General features: G+C 42.9%; 1 protein-coding gene across 5 annotated transcripts in view; it reads right to left on the bottom strand.

Moving 5' to 3' along the window:
* tnk2b (tyrosine kinase, non-receptor, 2b) overlaps positions 1–23,548 on the bottom strand; it is a 52,334-nt gene that overhangs the window by 13,207 nt on the left and 15,579 nt on the right. For 3 of the 5 annotated variants that reach the window (XM_086173023.1, XM_086173020.1, XM_086173022.1), the window contains exons 2-8: positions 10,915–11,092; positions 9,855–9,925; positions 5,680–5,967; positions 4,550–4,702; positions 3,421–3,584; positions 2,510–2,629; positions 139–265 (exon numbers count right to left, since the gene is read on the bottom strand). In XM_086173023.1, coding sequence (XP_086029149.1) covers positions 139–265; positions 2,510–2,629; positions 3,421–3,584; positions 4,550–4,702; positions 5,680–5,967; positions 9,855–9,925; positions 10,915–11,077 — 1,086 coding nt within the window. In that variant the 5' untranslated portion in view covers positions 11,078–11,092. Of the gene's footprint in view, positions 1–138; positions 266–2,509; positions 2,630–3,420; positions 3,585–4,549; positions 4,703–5,679; positions 5,968–9,854; positions 9,926–10,914; positions 11,093–14,280; positions 14,479–23,548 lie in introns of those variants that run through there. The other 2 variants (XM_086173021.1, XM_086173024.1) reach the window with 2 other exon arrangements.

Below are 23,548 nucleotides of genomic sequence, written 5' to 3'. Positions count from 1 at the left end.
AAGAAAAAGTATATTTTTCCATGCCGTTAAAGTGTCTCCAAAGCAGATGTATGCATCCATGTATCCATGTATGTGTGTGTATGTGTATGTGTGTGTGTGTGTATGTGTGTGTGTGTGTGTGTGTGTGTGTGTACCCACCTGGCTCCCGTTGAGGCCCAACCAAGGCTCCTGGCCGTGTGTGAACATCTCCCACAGCGTGACTCCGAACATCCACGTGTCGGTGGCGTGAGAGAAGGTTCTGGTCTTCAGACTCTCGGGCGCACACCTGCGGCATCACGGACAAACATTCACGTATCTGAGCAGCATTTAACACTAAATAACATTATTTTGGAAAGGTGCGTAAATTAACACAATTTAATGACAAAGATCAAAATGGACTTTAACAGGCAATTTAATAAAAATAGGGGCATAAAAGGTCCAACAGGGTTGTTGAACAAACAGTTCTTCTGAGGCCTGCTAATGGGCTCAGAAAATTAGAATATTGTGATAACGTTCTTTATCCTATGGAATGCAATTAAAAAAACAAAAATGTCACACATTCTGGATTCATTACAAATCAACTGAAATATTGCAAGCTTTTTATTATTTTAAAATTGGTGATTATGGCTTACATCTTAAGAAAAAACTCAAAAATCCTATCTTAAAGTATTAGAATATCATGAAAAAGGGGCATAAAAGGTCCAACAGGGTTGTTGGACAAACGGTTCTTCTGAGGTCTGGTAATGGTCACAGAAAATTAGAATATTGTGATAAAGTTCTTTATCTTCTGTAATGCAGTTAAAAAAAGCAAAAATGACTTTTCATGATATTCTAAAATTTTGAGATAGGATTTTTGAATTTTCTTAAGATGTAAGCCATAATCGTCAATATTAAATAGTAAAAGCCTTGCAATATTTCAGTTGATTTGAAATGAATACAGAATGTATGACCTTTTTTTTTTTTTTTGATGATCGGCGTCCACAATGCACAATGTTGTATGTCGGACTCGTTTCCGGAGAGAGTTGTACTCCGCCACGGCTGCCCTCTGTCACCGATTCTGTTCGTAACTTTTATGGACAGAATTTCCAGTCGCAGCAAGTGCGTCGAGGGGATCCGGTTTGGTAGCCGCAGGATCGAGTCTGCTTTTTGCAAATGATGTAATTCTGTTGGCTTCATCGGGCCATGACCTCCAGCTGTCACTGGAGCAGAATGTCGGGATCAGCGCCTCTAAATCCGAGACCGCGGTGTTCAACCGGAAACGGTTGGAAAGCCCACTCCGGATCGGGGAAGAACTCCTTCCCCAAGTGGAGGAGTTCAAGTATCTCTGGGTCTGTGAGGGAGGGATGGAGCGGGAGCTGCGTCTGCAGTGATCCAGACTCGGTATCTCGGTATCGGTGTTTCGTGGCGAAGCTCTCGATTTAACGGTCGATCTTCGGTCCCACCCTCACCTATGGTCACGAGCTGAGTGTAGTGACCGAAAGAACGAGATCGCGGATACAAGCGGCCGAAATGAGCTTCCTCCGCAGGGTGACCGGACTCTATCCCTAAGAGATAGGGGGAGAAGTCGGGTTATCCGGCAGGAGCTCGGAGTACTGTAGAGCTTCTGCTCCTCTGCATAGAGGAGTCAGAGGAGGTGGCTCGGGCGTCTGGTCAGGATGCTTCCTGGACGTCTCCCGGGGGAAAGGTATGGACACGGTATGGAACCTGGACACGCTGGAGAAACTATGTCTCCAGGCTGGCCAGGGAACGCCTTGCGGTCCCCCCAGAGGAGCTGGACCATGTGGCGGGGGAGAGGGAGGTCTGGGCCCTATTCCGGATAAGCGGGAGGTGGATGGATCATTTTTATACTTATGGAAGTAAATAGAGGCGCAGCGATTAGCGCTTCAACCTCGCAGCACGAAGGACCCCGGTTCGATTCTGAAAAGGGGACCTTTCTGTGTGGAATTTGCGTGTTTTTCGCCCACGTCTGCATGGATTTCCTCCAGGTTCTCCGGTTCCCTCCCACATTCAAAAAGCATGTAGCAGGTTCATTGGAAAAAATTAGGAAAATTGCTCCGAACGAGTGAGCGAGCGAGTCCAGGGTGTACCCGGCCTCTCGCCCGATGACAGCAGGGATCGGCTCCAGCATCCTCCCGCGACCCTGAGCTCAGGATAAGCGTCAGAAGATGGATGGAAATAACTAGTAAATAAATAAAAAGGCACTTTGAATATTCGATCTGTCCGATGACTAAATAGTTCTAGATTTCGAAGAAGTGTTGAGCAACTACCAGTACCATGGTTACCAGATTTAGAAGTATAATACAATATACAACAGTGTCACATACAAATGTAATGTGATTACAGTTATATGTAACTAACAAAGTTATATGAAAGCGGTGTTGCTGCCCAGTTCTGCTTATGAGTCAAATAAAGAAATTAGATTTCGTCTGATTTTCTGCGCTGAAATTGATCGTATTCCCGCTCTTGGCCCGTCAGTGCGGCGTTCCCAGACTGACTCCTGTTACGTCGCTCCGCCCGCGGATCCACCCACCATGCGAAAGGGACCTTGCGGTGCTCCTGCATGACGTAGTGCTCGTGGTTGTTGGGCAGCGCCCTCATCAGGCCGAAGTCGCCGATCTTCACTCTGTGAGCCGAAGCCAGCAGGATGTTCCTGACGGGACAGAGTGACTCTTATAGGCATTTTGTTTTTGAAAAAACCTTATGCTCAGATTTTAAAGCATATTCACAAATGCTGATGATTCTACTTGTTGATGATGATGTCATTCAGTTATCTATTTTATCCTTGTTGTGTCTGTCACTTGTCTCTTCTATTTATAACTATATTCACATTTATTGATATTGTTATTGTTTCGCTGCTGTGACAAACGTATTTCCCCAATGGGAATCAATAAAGCATTATCTTATCTTATCTTATCTTATCTTATCTTATCTTATCTTATCTTATCTTATGATGCCGAGCCTGCTGAAGCAGAAATCTAATTTCTAATAGTCGCACGTCCAAATTTAAATTTAATTTTGTTGTTATTGTTTGTTTTTATTGCAAGGTATTGAAAAGACGGTCCGCATCGAAATTGCTTCCACACTGTACAAACTCAGTGAGGAAATGTTTCCGATAAAAAATAAATAAACTGGACGGGAAAAAGTGGAAGAAACATATTGCTACGGTTATTAAAATTGGTAAATCCACTCTTTAACAAGGAGAATAATAAAAAACGTTGGTTTTTAGAAGCATTTTGCGGCAGCCCTTATGTGAAAGTAATTCATTCGGGCAAGACCTTTAACCACCCGGCCAAAAACAGTGACTCATTGCGGGCCGAGTCTCCCGGCAAATGGCCTTTAAATGTCTGGGTGGAGGAGCAATAAGAATGAAAGGCATTACAAATAATTTGGAGCGCAAGCAAAACTTAAAAAAAAAAAAAAATGAATAAATAAAACAACCACCTCGCCGCCAGATCCCTGTGGATGAACCTCCGCTGTTCCAGATAAGCCATGCCGCAGGCCACTTGCACGGCATACTGACACAGAGTGTGGATCAGCACCGGGCCCTGAGGACGGACGCAGCGCAGACGCTCCAGCAGGGAACCCAGAGGAGCCAGTTCGGTCACCTGGAGAACGCAGAGAGACCCAGAGAGAGACAGACAGGGAGAGGATGTGGGTGAAAAGAGGATGGGGTGCACGTGATTAATATTTTTAGTAGTTTCATGCTAAATCACGAGCAAATTTTCAAAATAATTGCCGGACGAATCCAAGATGGCTCCTTGTTGATGTCACTGACTCGCTAAGGATTTCTCAATTATTATGACTTACAAAAATGCTAATTGACTCACTTTATTTTACTATGTATCTAAAAAGAATGGACTCAATTTAAATGTCCACAGTATTATGACTTACAAAATGCTAATTGACTCACTTTATTTGACCATGTATCTAAAAAGAATCGACTCAATTTTAATGTCCACAGTATTATGACTTGCAAAATGCTAATTGATTCACTTTATTTTACCATGTATCTAAAAAGAATGGACTCAATTTAAATGTCCACAATATTATGATTTACAAAATGCTAATTGACTCACTTTATTTTACCATGTATCTAAAAAGAATCGACTCAATTTAAATGTCCACAGTACAGCTGTAAGATGGTTTTATACATATACGGCAATAGACTTTCTCTCCTGAGTGTGAGGAAAACATGACAAAACAAAGAAGAAAGAATAACAAGAGATGCGGCAAAGAGTTTATCATGACGGAGCCTGTAAACTATGTTGGCAAGAGGGTTGAAAGCACAGGAGGGATGTCATCCTTTATTTTCATCCTGCGTTCACCCGCTCGCCGCCCTTCCTGTGTCTGCCCTTCCTCCATCCTCCTGTTCCTCTCTTTAGTTCTGACAAAAGCCTGGAGACTCCTGACCTGATTTCCCCACCGCCGTCTCTGGGTCCGTGAAAGGCCGCCGTGCATGCGTTTCACGCTACGCGTGCGTGTTTTTTTTGGTTTTTGGTTTTTATTACTCATGCACCCCCCCCCCCCCCCCCCTCCGATCTGGGCATGTGTTTCTGTGTGTGTGCGCTACCATCTTCATAGGGTGTGTGAGCACCACACCGTAGAGGCGAATGAGGTTCTGGTGGTCCAAGGAGTGCATGGCGTTGACCTCACAGATGAAGTCCTCCAGGGCATCGGGCTGACTGAGCACATCTGTCTTCAGACACTTCACGGCTACATTGAGCTGGAAACAAATGGGAAATATTTTGGGTTGAATAACAAGGTTGCATTGAGTCACACTCTGAAACGCCTATTTTTTTTTTTTAATGTCACAGAATCGGACCAATTGCATTTGTTGACACTCTGTCAGACACCTGCTTTCAATTACTGCTGGAACCCGATGTTTTCTGTGCGGTTTATTTGTCCCGCTGCAGAATGATGCAAAAACAGCCCGGTGGATTTTCTTGGCGAAGCGCAAAGAGCCGAAGGAAAAAAAAAGCGTTCATTTTAAGAGCGTTCGGATGGTTCTGGGATTTTCTTTCACAATGTGAAAGTGGAGTTTTCCCTTTTTTTTTTTTTTTTTTTTTTTTTGAATGAAATGCCTGAAGCTCAAGCGCGCAATCACACACTCCGGGCGACGCAAAGCAGTTTTATATATGATCTGGGTTGATGTCTTAAAGCAGATGATTAAAAATCACTCTGAAAATTTTTCATACTTTGAGAAGTAAAGATGGCATGTCTTGTTTTCATCCCTTTGACCAAGCATGCGGACAGCATTATTAATTTTTGCACAACATCCAGGTAAATAAGATAAGATAAGATAAGATAAGATAAGATAAGATAAGATAAGATAAGATAAGAACAACTTTATTAATCCCGAAGGAAATTGTTGTGCCAGAGTTACAGAAAATATAACAGTAATAAATAATAAAAAGAAAAAGGCAGAATTAGAAATAAAATAAACTATAAACTATAAAGTGTCTCAGTGAAACTATAAAGTGTCTTAGTAACAAGAGAGGTAAGGAGTGCACAATAGTATGATAAAGGAAAAATTGTCGTGTACTGTTATGAAATGAAATATTGCACAGTTCTGAATATTGCACAGTGAAATGAAATATTGCAGTTTTTGTTTTTTTAGGTTAAAGATAGGTTTTTATGGTTGCTTTTAGGTTAAAGATAGGTTTTTATGGTTGCTAAAATTAAGACAAAGGGTCTCCTTACCACCTTTCCCGCAGGTGTCAGCCACTCCCCCCTCTTCACCACGCCGAAGGATCCGTCGCCCAGCTTCTCCAGCAGCGTCAGGTCCTTCTCCTGGATGAGGCAGGTCAGCGCCTGCTGCTGCTGCTGCTGCTGCTGCTGGCCGTCGAAAGGAGCGCTCCCGCCGGGCTGCGAGGTGAGAACGCCGTCCCCGAGGCCGAGGGGAGGCGTCGGGGACAGCTTGCGGAAGGAGGACGCCGGCTGGCCCTGCTGTGGAAAGTCTCCCCCGTCGGGACGCTTAGCGCTGAACACCTAGAGAGGATGCGAAGGAGGAGGAAGATACTCAATGTGTACAAGGAGTATTATATACTGCTCAAAAAAATAAAGGGAACACTTAAAAAACACATCCTAGATCTAAATGAATGAAATATTCTTATGAAATACTTTGCTCTTTACACAGTTGAATGTGCTGACAACAAAATCACACAAAAATGATCAATGGAAATCAATTGTATCAACCCATGGAGGTCTGGATTAGGAATCACACTCAAAATTAAAGTGTAAAAACAAACTCCAGGCTGATCCAACTTTGATGTAATGTCCTTAAAACAAGTCAAAATGAATCTGTGTTGCTTCCTGAGTGGACACTATGATTTCACAGAAGTGTGATTGACTTGGAGTTACATTGTGTTGTTCAAGTGTTCCCTGTATTTTTTTGAGCTGTATACATTTTAGCGCTGATAATGTCTATAAAAGAAAATATACATTTACTTAAAGGACATATAAATAGGAGAATATCTAGAAAACCCGAATGTATAAACTAGGGGTCGGCAACCCGCGACTCCCTGTGGCTTTTGAAAATAATTTACAAGTATTTCATTAAAATGTATTTTATTTAAGTTTGCTTATTTTTAAAATGTAATTTCAAATTTGAAGATTGTGGTCATCTTGTATCACGTAAATATAAAGTGTCAAAATATTTTTGTTGCTCCTAATAAGCGACAAGACGCGCCAGTAAAAGGATGACAGCGCACACAGGACAGAGAGGACGGCACTTTGGTTTGCTGCCGGTGGATCATTTAAGTTCGGCTTTATTTTCATAAATACAAGAAGTCCTTTGATTAAAAGTAAGTTCAAAATGTTTTGTTGCATGCAGATATGTAATTTCATTTTCTCTGCAGTTGTTGATTGATTTAAAAAAATGCAACACATATTTCTTTATACATACCATAAAAGCAAAAAAAAAAAAAAAAAATTGCATTATATGCCATATTAATTCATTCTAAATTTCAAACAGTAGTGCAGCGCCCAGCGTTTTCTTTACTTTGGGGAAACGGGTCTAAATGGCTCTTTAAGTGGTAAAGCTTGCCGACCCCTGTTACAGACACACAGCATAAATAGTTTACCTGAGTCGATCACACCACATTCATATATTTTCCTTATATTCAGTATGTAATTTTTGGCTGGGCTCGGGGAAATCTTGTGCTGATTTGTACGGTTGGTTTTACTCTGTGGTTTCCGACGTTCGGGTAGAAAACATGCCAGAGGAAGAACTACTAAAATAACAAAGCGACATTTGCAAGATGAGGCTTTATGTCTCAGTGCAGGCGAACGTCACTTTTTTTTTTAAAATCCGTTCTTAATGTGTTTAATACAGACCGAACCGATGCTGCGAAATAATTTCTGCAGCATTTATGTACTGTTAGCTCTGGTGAGCCTCGGCTTTGGCCCGACCCTTTACATGCAGGCGCAGGGACAAAAGTGTACTATAAGAACTGAAACACCTTTAAGCGGGAGCTAAATATATCCTCCAAAACAAACAGAGAGCCTCCACAGTATCTGTTTCCTGTTTCGTCCTCCACACATTTGCAAGTGCCCGAGTGTGCGCACACACACACACACGCACACACACACACACACACACACACACACACAGCAAGCAGACCACTTTCACATGAGACACCATTCATGATCCCTCTTATCTGGGGCTTCAAGGAGCGGGTTCTTTACCCACTGCAGTTTCATTCACACACACACACACAAGTGCAAAAACACGCTTAATGGACACCTAAAACTATTCTCTGTGAACACGTGTTGTCGAATCTCTCGACGAAAACCGATGTCTCGGCGGTGGACGAATCACGCCCGCACCAAAACGTGCAGGAAAGCACACTCGTTCACTTATCAAGGGAATGCAAGAGAGAGTGGGAGGGAGAGAGAGAGGCTCTTGGCTGAGGTGCTGACAACACAGCAGGGATTACTTAGCTGTCAGGAAGTACTCATTGGGAAGCACTATTAGATTAAGCGACCAGAATGATTTTATGTGAGGAAGTGTGTTTTGTACAAAACCAGAAGACTTTTCCGTCCCCCGTACAATGCATGTGTTGTGCTCGGAAACTGTGGGTAACTTTTGGTTTAGACGCTCTAAATAAGCCTGTTCAGAATCTACGAAAAACTCTAAGCCGCTGTCGAACAATTGCGTAAAAAGCACGAAGATGCTTTTGCGGCGAACGCAACGAAACGCACACTCGATGAATTATTGCGTAACCGTACGCAGAAACGATGCCGTCAGTCAGAGAGAGGTGTCAGTGAATCCTTGAGGGCCAAATATATTTGACCGGCCAGATATAAACAGTAGCAGGCAGTTTGCGGTTTCACATTCACACTGGACCAGACATGACATAATGTGGCAGACCTTTTTTTAAAAACACATCTCTGCGGTCACTGTGCATGAATCTGAATGTCTGCTGCGTGTGTGTGTGTATGAATGTGTGTTTGTTTTCTAAGGGTGGCAAAGCAGCTCACCCCCCCCAACACACACACACACACACACACATATACACACAGGGGGCTGAGGAAGCAGATTACTCAGGCTGTATAGCTGGGAGTAATTATAGATGGCAGTCATCGTCCTCTAGGCACCACATCTTCTATCTATGAGTGTGTTGGCAGTCCTCAGCGCGCACACACACACACACACGGTACTGGTTACTGTGTCCAACAATTTGTGAAACAAAACCTGGTTGCCTTCAGAAAACACATTTCCTGCAATCTATACTTTGCCTCAGTGTGAATGGGAGCGCTGGAGTGGTTGATATTATGAAACACAGCAAGCGTGATCTACCTCCACCTAAAGGAAGATACTCCTGTTTTCTATTGACTGAGGATTTTATAAACTCTGCTTGAAATGTTTTTTCGGGCCTTCGCCTAACAGCGAGAAGATCCCTGGTTCGATTCCGACGGGTTTGCACGTTCTCGCCGCGTCTCCTTTGGTTTCCCCCGGGTTCTCGGGTTTCCTCGCCCAGACATGTGAATGAATGGTCGTATGTCTCTATGTGAATGAATGATTTTATGACATTGAAATTACTGTATGTCTCTTTATGACGTGCCGATGAGAGGGTGAATGGTTGCATGTCCCTATGTGTGGCCCTGCGATCGACCAATGGGTGGTCCAGGGTGAACCCCCGCTCACCGCTCAGCCAATGACAGCAGGGATAGACGCCCCCACGGCCGTGAGCGCAGGATAAGCTGTTTGGATACTAAACGAATTACTGATTTTTTAAAAAATTTTTGGGAGGGTGAGCCTATGGGTAAATGTGGCGTTGCATTAACCAGAACACCATACATTTACTAACACATATTGTAAACGGCTACAAAAATGCCATTATAATTGTGAGAATTCACATTTTTAGAATGCATCCTTCCCAGAAAAACAGAAGGCTACAACTAGGAGCTGCAGAGTCAGCACTAACCCGCTGCAGGCTCAATACATTTCACCTCACTATCACAAGAAATACTGATAACAGTTGCTTTAAATATGATGCTAGACCCAGAACTAGCTAACAGCTTAAAAACCCTTTTGTATATAAATTTTTCATGGTACGATAGGCTTTCTGTTTTGTAATGATTCTCAAAATCAACAAACACTATATAAAAAATTATTATATAAATAAATATGAAAAAATAATAATTTATAGTTAAATTAATGTAAATGTAATCTAAAATAAAGAATATTTTCATTTATATTAAATAAATAAAGCAAGTGGCCCTATGTGCAAGGGCAATTCCAATGCAAAAGTGAAGCCCCTTCTTCAGCATATATATATATATAGTATATATAGATATATATATATATACTGTGTGTGTGTGTGTGTGTGTGTGTGTGTGGAGTGTGCTCTAATATGTTCACCATGCCCCACCTTGCTCATCCAGGACTTGCGCTTGCACATGGCTTTCTTCCTCTTCACGGCCTCCCACAGTCGTCTCTGTCCTTTTAAACGACAGAACAACAGGCTAAATATCACGGCAGGAGCAAAAAGCAAAGACCTACTGCATCAGTTTTTCAGCAACCCGACTGCATTTTGATATAAAATCATTACCGAGTCCCTCTCTAAGGCACTCACGCCGCGGCGATTGGGGGCAGATGATGATATATGATGGAAAAGAGGAAACAGAGTGAATATATGAAGGAGGGGATGTGAGGGGATGTGAGGGAATGTAAGATTAGCGGAAGTGGGTGTAATTTGTCCTAAGTGGCTCTGTCCCTGCGGCACCGGGGGGGGGGGGCTTCCTGAGTGAATCTAGTTAATTCCTGGTACCGTCTCCTACACAACACACACACACACACACACACACACACACACACACACACACACACACACAGAGGAGAGAACTTCCCTTCCTACCATGCCAGTTGTAATGTAAATTACAGTTTGGACTATCATAGAAATACATGTAAGGTCAAACAAAATGTAAATTAAAAATTAGATGTATTTAGGTATGTCAATTTTTTTTGTGTGTGTAAGCAGCTGTGCTGCACACTTTATAATTGGTAGCTCTAACAATAGTTGATGTGAAATTGTTCACGACAAATAGTGTCATCTTAATTTCCTCTTTCTGTAGCGAGACATTTGCTGCTTTTGAGCGCCGCAAGAGATACGGGAGACATTTGTAATAGCGACCTCTGATGACATGCGATGAAAAAAACAAAACATCAACCATTTAACTATATTTTCATGTATCAAGTAGATGTTTGGGTGATAAGGCAAAATAAAGGATTATACTGTTCTTATTTCCATCAGTGCATGAAAAGGGAGATCTTTAGGAGGTATTGGTCGGATCAGGCCAGCAGGGGACACTAAACAGATGTTTCGTTAATGGGAAGCCATTCAAAGGGTGCAGGACCGGGGCTTTTACCGAGATTTGGAGATAAAACACCGCAACATTGACGCCACATTACGGAAATATTTTGCTCCTTACCGGGTCGACCCATGCCAATCTTCTCCAGATCTTCGTTCTTGACGTAGTCGAAATGCGACAGCCGCGTGACGTTGAGGTCGTCTCTGATGCGGAGGAAATACTGCTGCAGCTGCACCTCCATCAGCAGCTCCTGCAGCCATTCTGTGCCCTCCTCGGACTGCATGCTGCTTCCCAGTTTCTGAATCGCACACAAATAAGGGAAACTGTGCTGAAGCGGTCACTTCACGACTTCTTTTTAAAGGCGGAAAAGTATGTCGTAATTTTTTACTACCTGCGGTATGAATAAGGAAACTGTTTTCCTCTCCTTTTAGAGACATGACTTGATGCACATTCAAACAATTGTGGCGCAGTTTAAATGCCATACTCTAAACAGGAAGAACACACACACACCAGTGCACCGTTGACTGTTGCCCGAAATGACATCATCAAAAGGAAGGTTGACTGACGGACCAAGTATATCAGGACATGAGCCGCTCAAGACACGACTATTTTAGACGTCGCTTTCACAAGTCCTTTATTACTGTGGTGTTAAATACCACGTAATCAGCTATTTGCGATCGTCACGGTATTAAACTGCCGCCCCTGCAGCTGGGTTTCCCTTTAGAGACGGGTGGGGGAAGTCGGACTTTACAAGACGGTGCGCAAAAATACTCTCTGGGGAAAGCTGGCGAGAGGCTGTGCAGAAAACACCATCAGCGGAGTGAAGCGTCTTGGAAATAAAAACTTTTCGGTTAAAAACAAAGCGGATCAGACGCCGGCTGACGAGCGCTTTTTGTTTCCGCAGGGTTGAGAGGCTTGTCAGTGTTCGGTTTGCCGGACGGGCGCCGTCTGGCTTTAAACACGTGTTGGCGGGCGAAGTGAGTAAACTGCTAAAGTCTAACAGTAGATTGAGTTTTAGTGAGCTTGAAGTTGAGGCTCAAGGCTGTTGAAGAAAAAGGGAAAACACAAATTTCAAACACTGTCACCCGAGGACGTCCATGACATTTTTGAGTTAGAGCAGCGCCCCTTCAAGCCATTGTATGCTTGTGTACGCTAGTTTTCTATGATTTACAGAGCGCATTTTAAAAGGACAGAAAAAAAAAAAATCAGTCGTACTGGAAAGGAACTGAAGTGGCACGTTCATGACTCGAATTCAAAAATGACAAATGTCCTCAATCAGCCGCGGAGACTGACGGGCTGACCTTTGGGGTGGGAGCTCAGGGGCAGAAGGGTCATTCTACTTCGTAATAATTGGTCTTTGTGAATGAGAAACTTCCTGTGCTGGGCGAGGCGGGGTTGGAAGGTCTGCAGGAAAGAGTCGAAGGGGTCACGGCTTCCCCCTCTGTCATTTCTTAATGGTCTGGGTTTGGTGCTCACTTCCTATTGCTTAACCGCTCTGACCTGAGAAGTGAAAGGACACATCACTCTCACTCCCACACACTCCCCTGCAAATGCATACATACTGTTAGGCCATTAAAAAGAGAGACTTCGTGGCACCATATCAAAAACAAAGAAATCGGGGGGTTCTTTTTCAGCGGTTATGAGTTACTGCGACAGAACCTCAGTCGCCGACGGGCCTCAGCCCACACAGGTTATCTACAAAAGTTGTTTTTTTTGCAGAGACAGACTGCAATCTTGTTTGCAAACGGTTAAAAAAAAAAAAAAAGACTTCACCAAATATGACATTCTCTGATACCCCCGTTGGAGGAAAGACCTCCGACAGCTGCAGCCATTGTAGTCAGCCCCTCGTATTTTTATATTTTGCTGCATCATAGCTGACTCCGACCTCGGGAAAGATGATCCGGTGGCCGGTTTGGCTGGTTCAGGACGCGGCTCGGACGTGCCAACTTTTAGATGACGGGGGGGGGGGGTCTGCGGTTCGACACTGTGGAGAGTGTGAAGCCAAACGTTTTCCTGGATAATCTTTAAACAAGCCAAAGCTCCACGGTGCCCGGCCAACATCTCTAAAAAACATACCGATATTTGGGAGTGACAAAAAAAATATCCTTTATTTTCCGCGGGTACATGTTGGCGTACCAGGGGCTTCATACGAGAGTGACGTCGAATGATGACGACATAAAAAAACGCATTTGACAAAATATCTGGGTGTAAACGATAACAGACGCTGGCGTCTAGCTAAGAAAAAAAAAACGTTCAACGCACCGATTAGATCCTAAAAACAAAAAATATATATATCCCGCTTTCAAGTTTACATAATGACAAGAATATACTGCGACAGATATCAGCTGATGAAATATATACGAGGTGCGGGCTCTGGTGCAGAAGCCTATCAGGATACAAAATGGGAACTTTTACGCCTCCCCCTCCTACTCCAAGCTCCCCAAGCACTAAGTCTGATCTTCCTTGGAGTCGACACGGTGGTGTTACTTCACCGGACAGCGTTAAAGACGCAAGCCAACTTCCTCTCGGGCGTCTTTCCACGAGTGTCATATGTGAGCGAGCGCAGGTCAAACTCAAGGCGCTGCAACCCAATATTCTATTTATCCATCGCCCTGCTAAATGATTTCTGAAGCCTGCTGATCAGTATCACACACTTTTCTTTTTTAGGATGGGCGATGTAGGGTTCGGGATCTTCATCGGTTTAATCCCAAAGGTCGACATCGCGTGAATTGATACAGTTTTATTCTCTTATTATTGATGTGAGAGGAAATTAGCAGCAGGAAGACCTGCTGTGGGGAGCCTAATAGCTGCCGGATGAAAAGTAGAAATACTTTGGATATTTTCAGTTCTCAACTGCTCCCATTTTTTTTTTTTACCATCAATTTGTGTTTTTTGGACAGAATTCTCAACTACTGTAAATAAAGGAGTTTAGAGCCGCACTGTCTCGGCTTATTGATTTTGTGTTTCAGCCGTAAATGTTTGATTTTATGAGATGAAAATAACAGGAAAAGAGGGATGTGGAGATTCTGAGACAACATGATGTCCCTGGTGAGAAATGCCTCTGGCCAGCTCTCATTCCTCATGGTGGTGAAGAAATGCATGCAGTCACACTCTCTCTCCCTCAACACACACACACACACACACACACACACACACACACACACACACACGTCTGTTGGCCAGAGCCATGTCCTGAATCAGATCTGTTCTGCTCCAACATCCTGCTGCAATAACAACAACTCTCCCAGAGGACTGCTAAGTACAGCTGGACAGACACAAGTGCGCGCACATGCACACACACACACTCACACACACGCACACACACACACACACACACACACACACGACTGCTGACCTCCACCATACCATGTTCATGATACAAATGTAGTATTTTAATAGCTGAGTATATCACATGATCCCCGCTATAGTTTCCCCTTCGCAGAGACGCAACATCTGAGCGGCGTCCGCAGCAGTTTTACAACTTACTCGATATACGTGAAAGTGTGCCAGGAAGGGGAATGACTTTTTCAGCTTGTCGAAGCGACGCATCTTGAATTCCGTAGTCCAGATGAGCGTGATGATATGATAAAATGATCAGAGGCTGCCGCTCTTCTTCACCGAAGCCGCGGTCCGCCCGATCTGACATTCCCAGTGTCTGAAGGGAGAGGTAAACAAAATCCTCGGTTCCGGATCCGCAGCTTCCAACCCGAGCGAGGGAAGAAATACCTCCGACAATCCTGCGCGCAAATCTACAACATTCCATGACGGGGCAATCCTCCTGAAAGCCCCTTCTTTAGCTTCGGCTCTGTCGAGTAGGCAAAGGGGCATTCATGTAACACTTCGGCGTGCAAAGGAGCATTAAAACGGTCCCGCGGCGCACGAGAAAGTGCTGGCGAGGCTTCGGGAAGCCGCTCAGCCCCGCCGGTTGCCCCCGTCTGCCCGGCCATGTGTTCTCCTCCTCCAGAAATGAGCCACTGATCCAAACTTGCAGAACTTCACAAATAAATCACTCCTCCTTCTTCCTCCCTTCCTATAACTTTCCTACAGACGCCCCCCCTCCACACACACACACACACACACACCAACTCTCTCTCTTTCAGCTACTGTCTGTTTGCCTTTCCATCCTTCCATCCATCGTGGAGCTAAAAATAGGTGCGACTTCTCCCCCACCCCCCCATCCCCCCACCCCGATTCAATCGCTTTCCAGTCAGAAGACGTGACAGACGGTCCGAGCGGGGGTCCGGTTTCATTTTTCAGGGCGCAACGAGACGCGACGCATTTTCAGAGAGCTCAGACTTTCCTGTTTGCCCTGGTGTTGTATCTCCTTTCGTCCGTTTCTCTCTCTCTCTCTCTTTCTCTCTCTCTGCGCCTCTATCCTCCTCCTCCTCCTCCCTCCTCCTCTCGTGCAGTCTGTCAGACAGTCCGTGTAGTGCAGAGCTGTGCATGGTGCAGAGGACAGAGGCTTCATGGTATTCAGCCCGGAGGAGCATTTGATCCAGGGCCAAAGGGTCACATTCAACTGCAGGATGGAGAGCTTGTTTCCTGTGATGCAACCCCCCTCCCCTCCTTCCCCCAACAAACATACACAAACATGCACACACACACACACACACACACACACACAGCTCGACCACACTACTGCCCCTTTCCCTTTCCCTCGTTGACTCCTTACCCCTCCTCCCCAGCTCCTCCCCGTGTCCTGGAGTTCACCGCGGTGCGGCTGATTCATTCATTCTCGTCGGGGGGGGGGGGTTTGTCACCGAACCGCTGGCATAAATCAAATTTCGAATCCCCGCAACAATGGCGAAATCTTCGAGAAAACAGCCGAGGCCGAGATAAGTTGGCGGCGGGAGCGGCGTTGCTTTGTCGTGAGTGGAAAAGAACAGCTTTACAGAAAGAAAAAGTTATCTGTTCAATAATAATCTGATTGACTATAAAGATATGTTTCTACTTTGCACGTATAACAATCCAAGCTGAATTCACAGAAACTGGCAAAATACATGTTCAATGACAATGGCGTTGTTGCATTGAAAAGGAGTGCAATTTTTTTTTTTTCTGGGTGAATCTGCAGCAGAGAGATTTGTTTAACATTCATTAGCAACAACAGCTTGTTTTTGGGACTACGTCATGCAAAATTACAGTCTCTTCATTTGTTTTCCACCGCTTGCATTCCAGTTGAATTAAATCGCATTACGCTTTCCAGATATCCTGTTAGATAACAAATTCAAATTTACAACTTTATCCCCTTTGGGTACAATGAAGGGGGGAAAAAACAACACATTATTCTAATAAAATCTGTTAACTTTATATGGCCGACCTGTTGACTAATAAACACAGCACTTAATCAGCTTATAATCGGGTTACAATGCAATGCAAATGGTTGATCAGATGTAGAACTGTTACGCAATCGATACGTCAATATCAAAAATGAATGGGAGGCAGGCAAGGCTGTTATTGGTTCTGCTTGACTTCTTTCACCGAATTCTCTCGGTCGACAGAATAGGAAGTGGGGAGTTAGAGTTTAACACATGTGCGATACATCCAATGAAGCTTTCATTGCAATTTGGTGCACTAAGTATTAGATTTGTCTGTCGGCAGTTCGTCGATCACTTTTCACAAAAAAAAACCTGCTTGCTGCAGTCAAGGGGGAAAAAAAAAACAACCCAACAACCGAAACTGCGGGGGAAGTCATCGCCGACGTGTGGTTTTCATTCAAATATCCGTTTTAAACTTGCAAACTCTGAGAACGCGACCTGTATTTTCTCTTCAGTCTAACTTCACCACCTCTCCTCCCTCCGCTCCGTTATTAATCTCATATTTTTTCACCCGGCCGCCTCCCCCCGCTCTCCGTCCCCCCCACGCCCCCTCCCACTCCCCAGGCCCACCCATTGCATTTTCTTCTTTATTTGGTGCTGCCTTTTATTTCCTGCCTCTAATCCTCCAAAAATGTTATCTCTCTCCCGCTCCGACGACTATAAACAAACCCTCACCAGCTCCTTTTTAGACCCTTTACAGCAGCAACCCTCCTCCACAAACCGTGGACCGTGACAGAAGCACGTCTATACTTATCAGAGCTGAAAAGAACATGAACACGCTTTACTTCATTACAAATAATATTACTGAGATGAAGTTGTGCTGAAGTAAAAGGTAACAGAGTTATGAATAAATCTTTTAATAAAAGGTATTAAGATACACAATAAAATCTGAGTAAATGAGTAGTGAGACATCCTGTGTGCTTTAAAAAAAAAGATAGGACAATATAAAGATGGAACTAAACTTTTATTTCTAATACTAATACTACTTCTTGGAAGTAATCTCAATCATTTAGAGATAAATCATCACATGATATATTTTTAAACGACTCAAAGGCGAACAGACTAGGAGTGTGGGAAAGGTCTGATTTTTTTCACGTTTGTTTTTTATTTAGTTTAGTTTATTTTTAACAAAATAACAGATGTGACTTCAGTGCTGTGAATATGGCAAGAGCCGAACTGCTTACAGGACTGTCTCAGAAAATTTGAATATTGTGATAAAGTTCTTTATCTTCTGTAATGCAATTCAAAATAAACAAATGTCATACATTCTGGATTCATTACACTTCAACTGAAATATTGCAAGCCTTTTATTATTTTAATATTGCTGATTATGGCTTACATCTTAAGAAAACTCAAAAATCCTATCTCAAAATATTACAATATCATGAAAAAGTCATTTTTGTTTTTTTAATTGCATTACAGATGATAAAGAACTTTATCACTATATTCTAATTTTCTGAGACCATTACCAGGCCTCAGAAGAACTGTTTGTTCAACAACCTTGTTGGACCTTTTATGCCCCTTTTTCATGATATTCTAATATTTTGAGATAGGATTTTTGAGTTTTCTTAAGATGTAAGCCACAATCAGCAATTTTAAAATAATAAAAAGCTTGCAATATTTCAGTTGATTTGTAATGAATCCAGAATGTGTGACATTTTTGTTTTTTTTTTTAATTGCATTACAGAAGATAAAGAACTTTATCACAATACTCTAATTTTCGGAGACAGTCTTGTATTTAGAAAATATGCATTTTTGAAATAGGAGGACTGGAAAAAAAAAAAAAGGGGTGTGAGTTCTCGGCAATCAAAACCGATTATTCATTTTGTGAAGAAGCGGTGAGCAACCTGTTGGTTGTGTCAGCCCACCCTCTTTCCTCACTCCTTGCATATTTTACGTCTCGCTCACGTGTCTTATTCAGAGCCGCTGCTTCTAATTAGAAAGTCTGCTTCCTCGGGGAAGGATGGGAGGTGAGCAATCGGGTCGCCTTGGCGACAGAGGAATGAGAAAACAACAACGGAACAGGGGCCGCTGTCATAAAGTGTCTGACTTTAATTGAAGACAGGTCGGAAGATTTTTTTTTCTTTTTCTGAGGAGCATGCTTTGCTGTGTGCTGACATTTTGTGGGTAAGTCGGTGTGTTTGTAGGAGGTTTAGATGGTGGATTTTTTTTTTTTTTCATCTAATGAAGTCATTCATAACACTTCCGGTGTGTCCGTTTCACAAATAAAGTACAATATATGTTAAAGTGTAATATATAAAAAAAAAAGAGTACAAATAAGAGGAATTTAAAATGAAACGCTATTAGGGCTGAAACATTGTCCAGAATATAAATTATTGGGATTTTATTTGGGTACCCTCTGTATTGTATCAGCTGCCTAACTCACAGGGAGAGCTACTTTTCAAATAACCATGTGAAAATGATCTACCCCCGCTAAAAATGCTGAATATATATTTATTGATATAGCTACTGAGTATACTTAACACAATAAATATCTGTGAGTCTTGCATAACTGCATGAACCCTTATGGCACCCTACAACAGTGTGCTTTTTTGGTAAATACCTTATTCTGATGACTTGCAGCAATATAGTTGAAGTTAGCTGAGAGAAAAATGACTGCTATCCTGACGGCTGGGATTTTATTTTATTCACCTTTCTCCTTCTCAGCTCACTTTTCGGAAGTGCTGCGGTTTTTATGAACGGTCTGAAAATGCCGCTCCACATTTCCATTTTTCGGTAAAGCAACGGCAGATCGGCAGATGAGACGAACGCGCATTGAAAATGACATAGCAAAAAAAAAAAGTCCACCTCCCACTCCGTACTGAAATGACACGTTTTAGTCTTTTTACATGGTCCAGCTCCCCCACTCATTTTTATACCCATAAGATTAGAAGACATAAATTGGAGGCTAACTCGCTAGCTTGCTAGAACGCGCCATTCTGTGCACATGCGCTGTGACGCCCAGAAAAGGTCAGATTGGACAGACCGACTGTCACTCAAGTGACAAATTTTATAGCGAGGATGACAGGCTGACAACTACGTTTTAATGCCACGCCATCCACCCACGCTACCTTCGCGATCGACCGATAGATCGCGATCGATGTATTGGGCACACCTGAGCTAGATGATGGCCGAACCTTCTCCCGGGGCAGGAGCGGGTTATTTGCCGTGAGGAATGAGGAAATATACTCGGTTACGTCACCGTAAGCAGATAAAAATGAAATATCCCGCATTCCCTCGGATCAGGTGTTTGGACGCAGTGGTCGTAGCCAGTTCTTATAAACTACCACAAATGTCCGATCGGTATTGTTGCGCAGGGAGCTGATTCTCAAACACAAGCACAAAAACACTGATTTGTAACATTACAGTGTAAGGAATGCGTGACACTGCTGTCGGCTTCCCCGTCACTAAGCAGATTGAAGTGGAGCAGGATTAATGATCAGCGTGTCGACCCGCTGCTGATACCACAAGGTGGCGGCAAAACTCATGATGAGGATCGAGGCTCTGCAAACGCGCCCGAACCCAAGTTCAGTGTTGACGTTACACTTTAAAATGAGTCATAAATTAAGCAAGAGTGATGTAATATTACAAACTTGAACTCAAAAAAGATTTGGTAAGACAGGAAGATTTTGAGCAAGTCGCCGCTGGTTGGAAACAACCGACCTTTTGAGGCGCATCTGACAACCGTTTTGGAATTGGGTGATATCGTTTGTTAACGTTTACGAATTAAACAGTGGCGTGTTGGATATTGTTTTTACTTTATCTACAGTTAATACAATACGACAAAAAGGGAGGGTCTGAATTGTTTGATCACATTCCTTGGGAGAAATTCATTCTGGCACGAGCAATATGTAGTTTTTAAGGAGGAGTATTTTCTGTTATTATTCCAGATAGCTTCAGTATATGAACCGGGTCAGAAGTGGGCGATAATCAAACATTTAACGCATCAGTTAGAATTATATGAACCCAACAAACTCTATTAGCTTATTCATTTGTAATGGGAAATTAAATTAATGAAGAATACAAATAGAAATATTCAAACACTGAATAAAAATTGTGGGGTTCTGGTTTGTTTTTTCAAAATACGAGCAGACATTAATGGAAGTTTCGCATTTCCTGCAGCAATAGCCGATCGTATAATTGACCTATAAATCCATGAAAAGTACACACAAAAACGGAAAAGAGCCAACAGTCAATCATTAACCTCTAAAATAGGGTCAGTCTATCGAAAACACTCCAAGCAGCAGTGCCACTGCCTCATCCCTCACCAAACACAACTCTTTAATACAGGCCAAGACACGCCATAACTCAAATATAAGGATTGCAAACCTTTTTCGGTATAGTACTTTTTTTTTAAACAGCATGGCTGTTGAATGAATCATAAACAAATATCATAGATAATAGGCCATACACATAACCATTTGTTTTTCTAGCTTCATTTTTAATAGTATCATGGCTTTTTTTTTTCTCCTAATACTATTGAATGCCCTCCTGTCTTTTGCATCTCTATAAATAAAACCATTCATCTGCACAGTCTTGAGAGGTCCCTCACATCCTCACTACCAGTGGAAGCTTGTTTATAGGCTTTTTATTATCCCCTTTATTTTCATTTTAAACCATGCTAACTGAAAAAGTGTGAGACGCTAACTGTGCTACAGCATAAACCGCTCTAACAGGAATATATTCAATACTGTAAAAAGGCCAAAGGATAAAATTTGAGACTTTTTTTTTTACATAATTACTTGCATTTTTGAGACTCTAAATAACTTCTTAACAAATCTTATTAAATCATAAACCTAGTACATTGCTAATCAAGTACACATTGATGTCAGATCAAACATTTCAACATCCTTTGGTCTCTGCTAAATGCTAATCCTGCAAAAAAAAACTAAATTAAATGTCCGACCGCGTACATTGTATTATCATGAATCGACATCAAAGTGGAGGCTTGTTGGCTAATGAGATTACGAGAACTGAGTCGCTGTGTGAGGTCTGCAGTACATCCGTAAAGCAGACACACACACACACACACACACACACATTTAGCACCCCTCTGAAATATGACGCTCTCTGTATACACTCGCAGACGAGCGGAGGCATGCACCCGCCGGATTCACACCGACTTACAATGTCGGGTATTAAGTTAGCTTACTGGATTTGGGTGAAAACAACTCGGGCGCGTTTCTGAAATAAAATGTAACCTTTTTTTCCGGGAAATCGTCAATTTGTGTTCGGTTTCGAAGTCGGGTGCAGAAATCGAACGAGGGAAGAGAAGACGGCGAATAACTCTTTACACTGGAGATCCAGGGAAAATATCTCTACGCAAATGCACAGATGATGCTTCTGACAGATCCCCGGCTGCGCAGATGGACTGAAATGTGTCATCTCCGATCTCACGGATAGTAACACCCCCGCCTCCACCTCGCGTCAAGAGTCTGCCTCCTCTTCATCCATCGCACTTCATCGAGGAGACGGGAGACACGTTGCGGACGTGGGCGTCGGCGACTGACCGTCGGAATCGGGACAAACAGCCCCTGCTCGCTTATTGGTTTTCGTAGCCCGTCGATAGCATATTGACGGACTCGGAAAACAACCTCCCCTCCCACCCGCGCAAACATTTGGTCCACTGATGTCACACCTCGAAAACACACCAATCCTAAGCCGTGGCATCTTTGATCCCCTAAAGCCGTTTAAGGGGGAAAGGAGGGTGTTAAGGGGCGAATATCGGTCAGATGTCAACGCCGCCTTCATATAAACATGCCGACCCGGAGCGAACTTGCAGCAACGGATAAATATTTGATTTATCATTAGGAATACCAATTTCTTAAAATGTTCAGCTCAGTGTTATTTAGGCATAGCAATTAAACTGACTTGTAAGCTGCCCTTTGTTTTTTGTTTTTTTTAGTAAATCCTCCCAAATCTCGTTTAAATTCCTATCATCTCTTTTTTTTGTGTGTGTGTCTCAATACAGTCAGCGCTCGCCATCTATTGTTTTATCGGACGGGCGGTGCGTCGAAACGGCGCGTGTGTGTGTGTGTGCGTGCGTGCATGTGTTTAAAAACTAGAAAAAACTGTTGTATTCAGCACAAAGCTGCAGCTGTAGATAGAGACTCTGATCTGATTCAGCCCCAAGAGGCCGGAGGGCAGCTGCGGTGTCCACCAGCTTAACTCTGCCGAACTGGCACACTAAACACGCACACACACACACAGTCCACACTGATGTCATTAAAACTGTCGCACGGGTCTGCACGCTCATTCATTTATCCGATTTCTGTGCTCGATTATCCCAGCGCGGACGCTGGATGTCAGTTTACTCTGAGGAGTAAACCGAAGGAGTAAAAATCTGTCATCTATACCTTTCAAAGAAAAGTTTTATGCAGCCAAAAGATACAAATATATGACATTTAAAATAGATACATTTAGCTGAACCATGCAGTAGATATGTATATATTTCTATGTGTAGACAGACACATACAGACAATCTGCTAGCTGCAAACATATGTAAATGTATTCATCAGTTTTGATTAATTTCTGCTAAATGCATGTTCAGCATGCCAGAAGAGAGAAGCATCACGAGGTTTTGGAAATCCGGCCAAAGATTTCATGTGTGCGTCTAATATTTCGTGACTGCTCCGAAAAAAAAACAGCCCTTTTTTTTCCATCAAGGCGGTTGAGAAGGGAGCCGATATGCGTGTAGACAAATGAGCTCTTTCAGAGATCTATGATTAGTTTGGACTTGACAGAGCGGGAGAAGCGTGACTGTATCTGGAAACAATCGATCTGGTGTATTCGAACACCCCAGCAGTCCAAGGGGGATTGAACTGAGAAACAAACAAAAAAAAAAAAAAAAAACTACACCAATCACAATTGTATATTTGTCTTAGGATAGAAAACCAGCGCCCTTCCTGAACTTGCACTTTTCAAGTTCAGTTTCGGATACTGATATTTTGAAGAATATCTACTTGTCTTTCTACTTTTTACCGCATCAAAAAAAAAAAAAAAAATCCTATAAAATAAATATATTTATATATATCACAATATAATCAAAGCTAGAGCAGGGTAAAAAAAAATCAATGTGAAAATATGATCCGATGATATTTGTTGCCATTTTGGAACGCAAGCATTGATTAACATCCAAACCCACATGCTAAAACATTTCGGATGGACGCGCACGAAGCCCGTACGCTTTACAAACCATAAAGCACTAACAACTGAACGATCCCGCGAGGCAGTGCGTCCAAATATCCGTTTGATTCCGACGACAACTTGACTTTCAGGTCCGTCCAAATTCAAAAATCTCCCCAAAATGTATTTCTCATTAACTAGATATCAAAACTTTGCTGAATTGACATCCACCGCAGCTGGTTGGTTCATCAGCACGATGGCGTGAGATTAGCTCTTTTACGACAAAACACGGATAGATAACGTTTGGATTTTTA

Source organism: Fistularia commersonii, chromosome 25 (genome assembly GCF_037954325.1).
Source record: "Fistularia commersonii isolate RoL2024-O1a breed Wild chromosome 25, RoL_Fcom_v1.0, whole genome shotgun sequence".
Taxonomy (NCBI): domain Eukaryota; kingdom Metazoa; phylum Chordata; class Actinopteri; order Syngnathiformes; family Fistulariidae; genus Fistularia; species Fistularia commersonii.
This window is presented reverse-complemented; position numbering and strand designations above follow the sequence as displayed.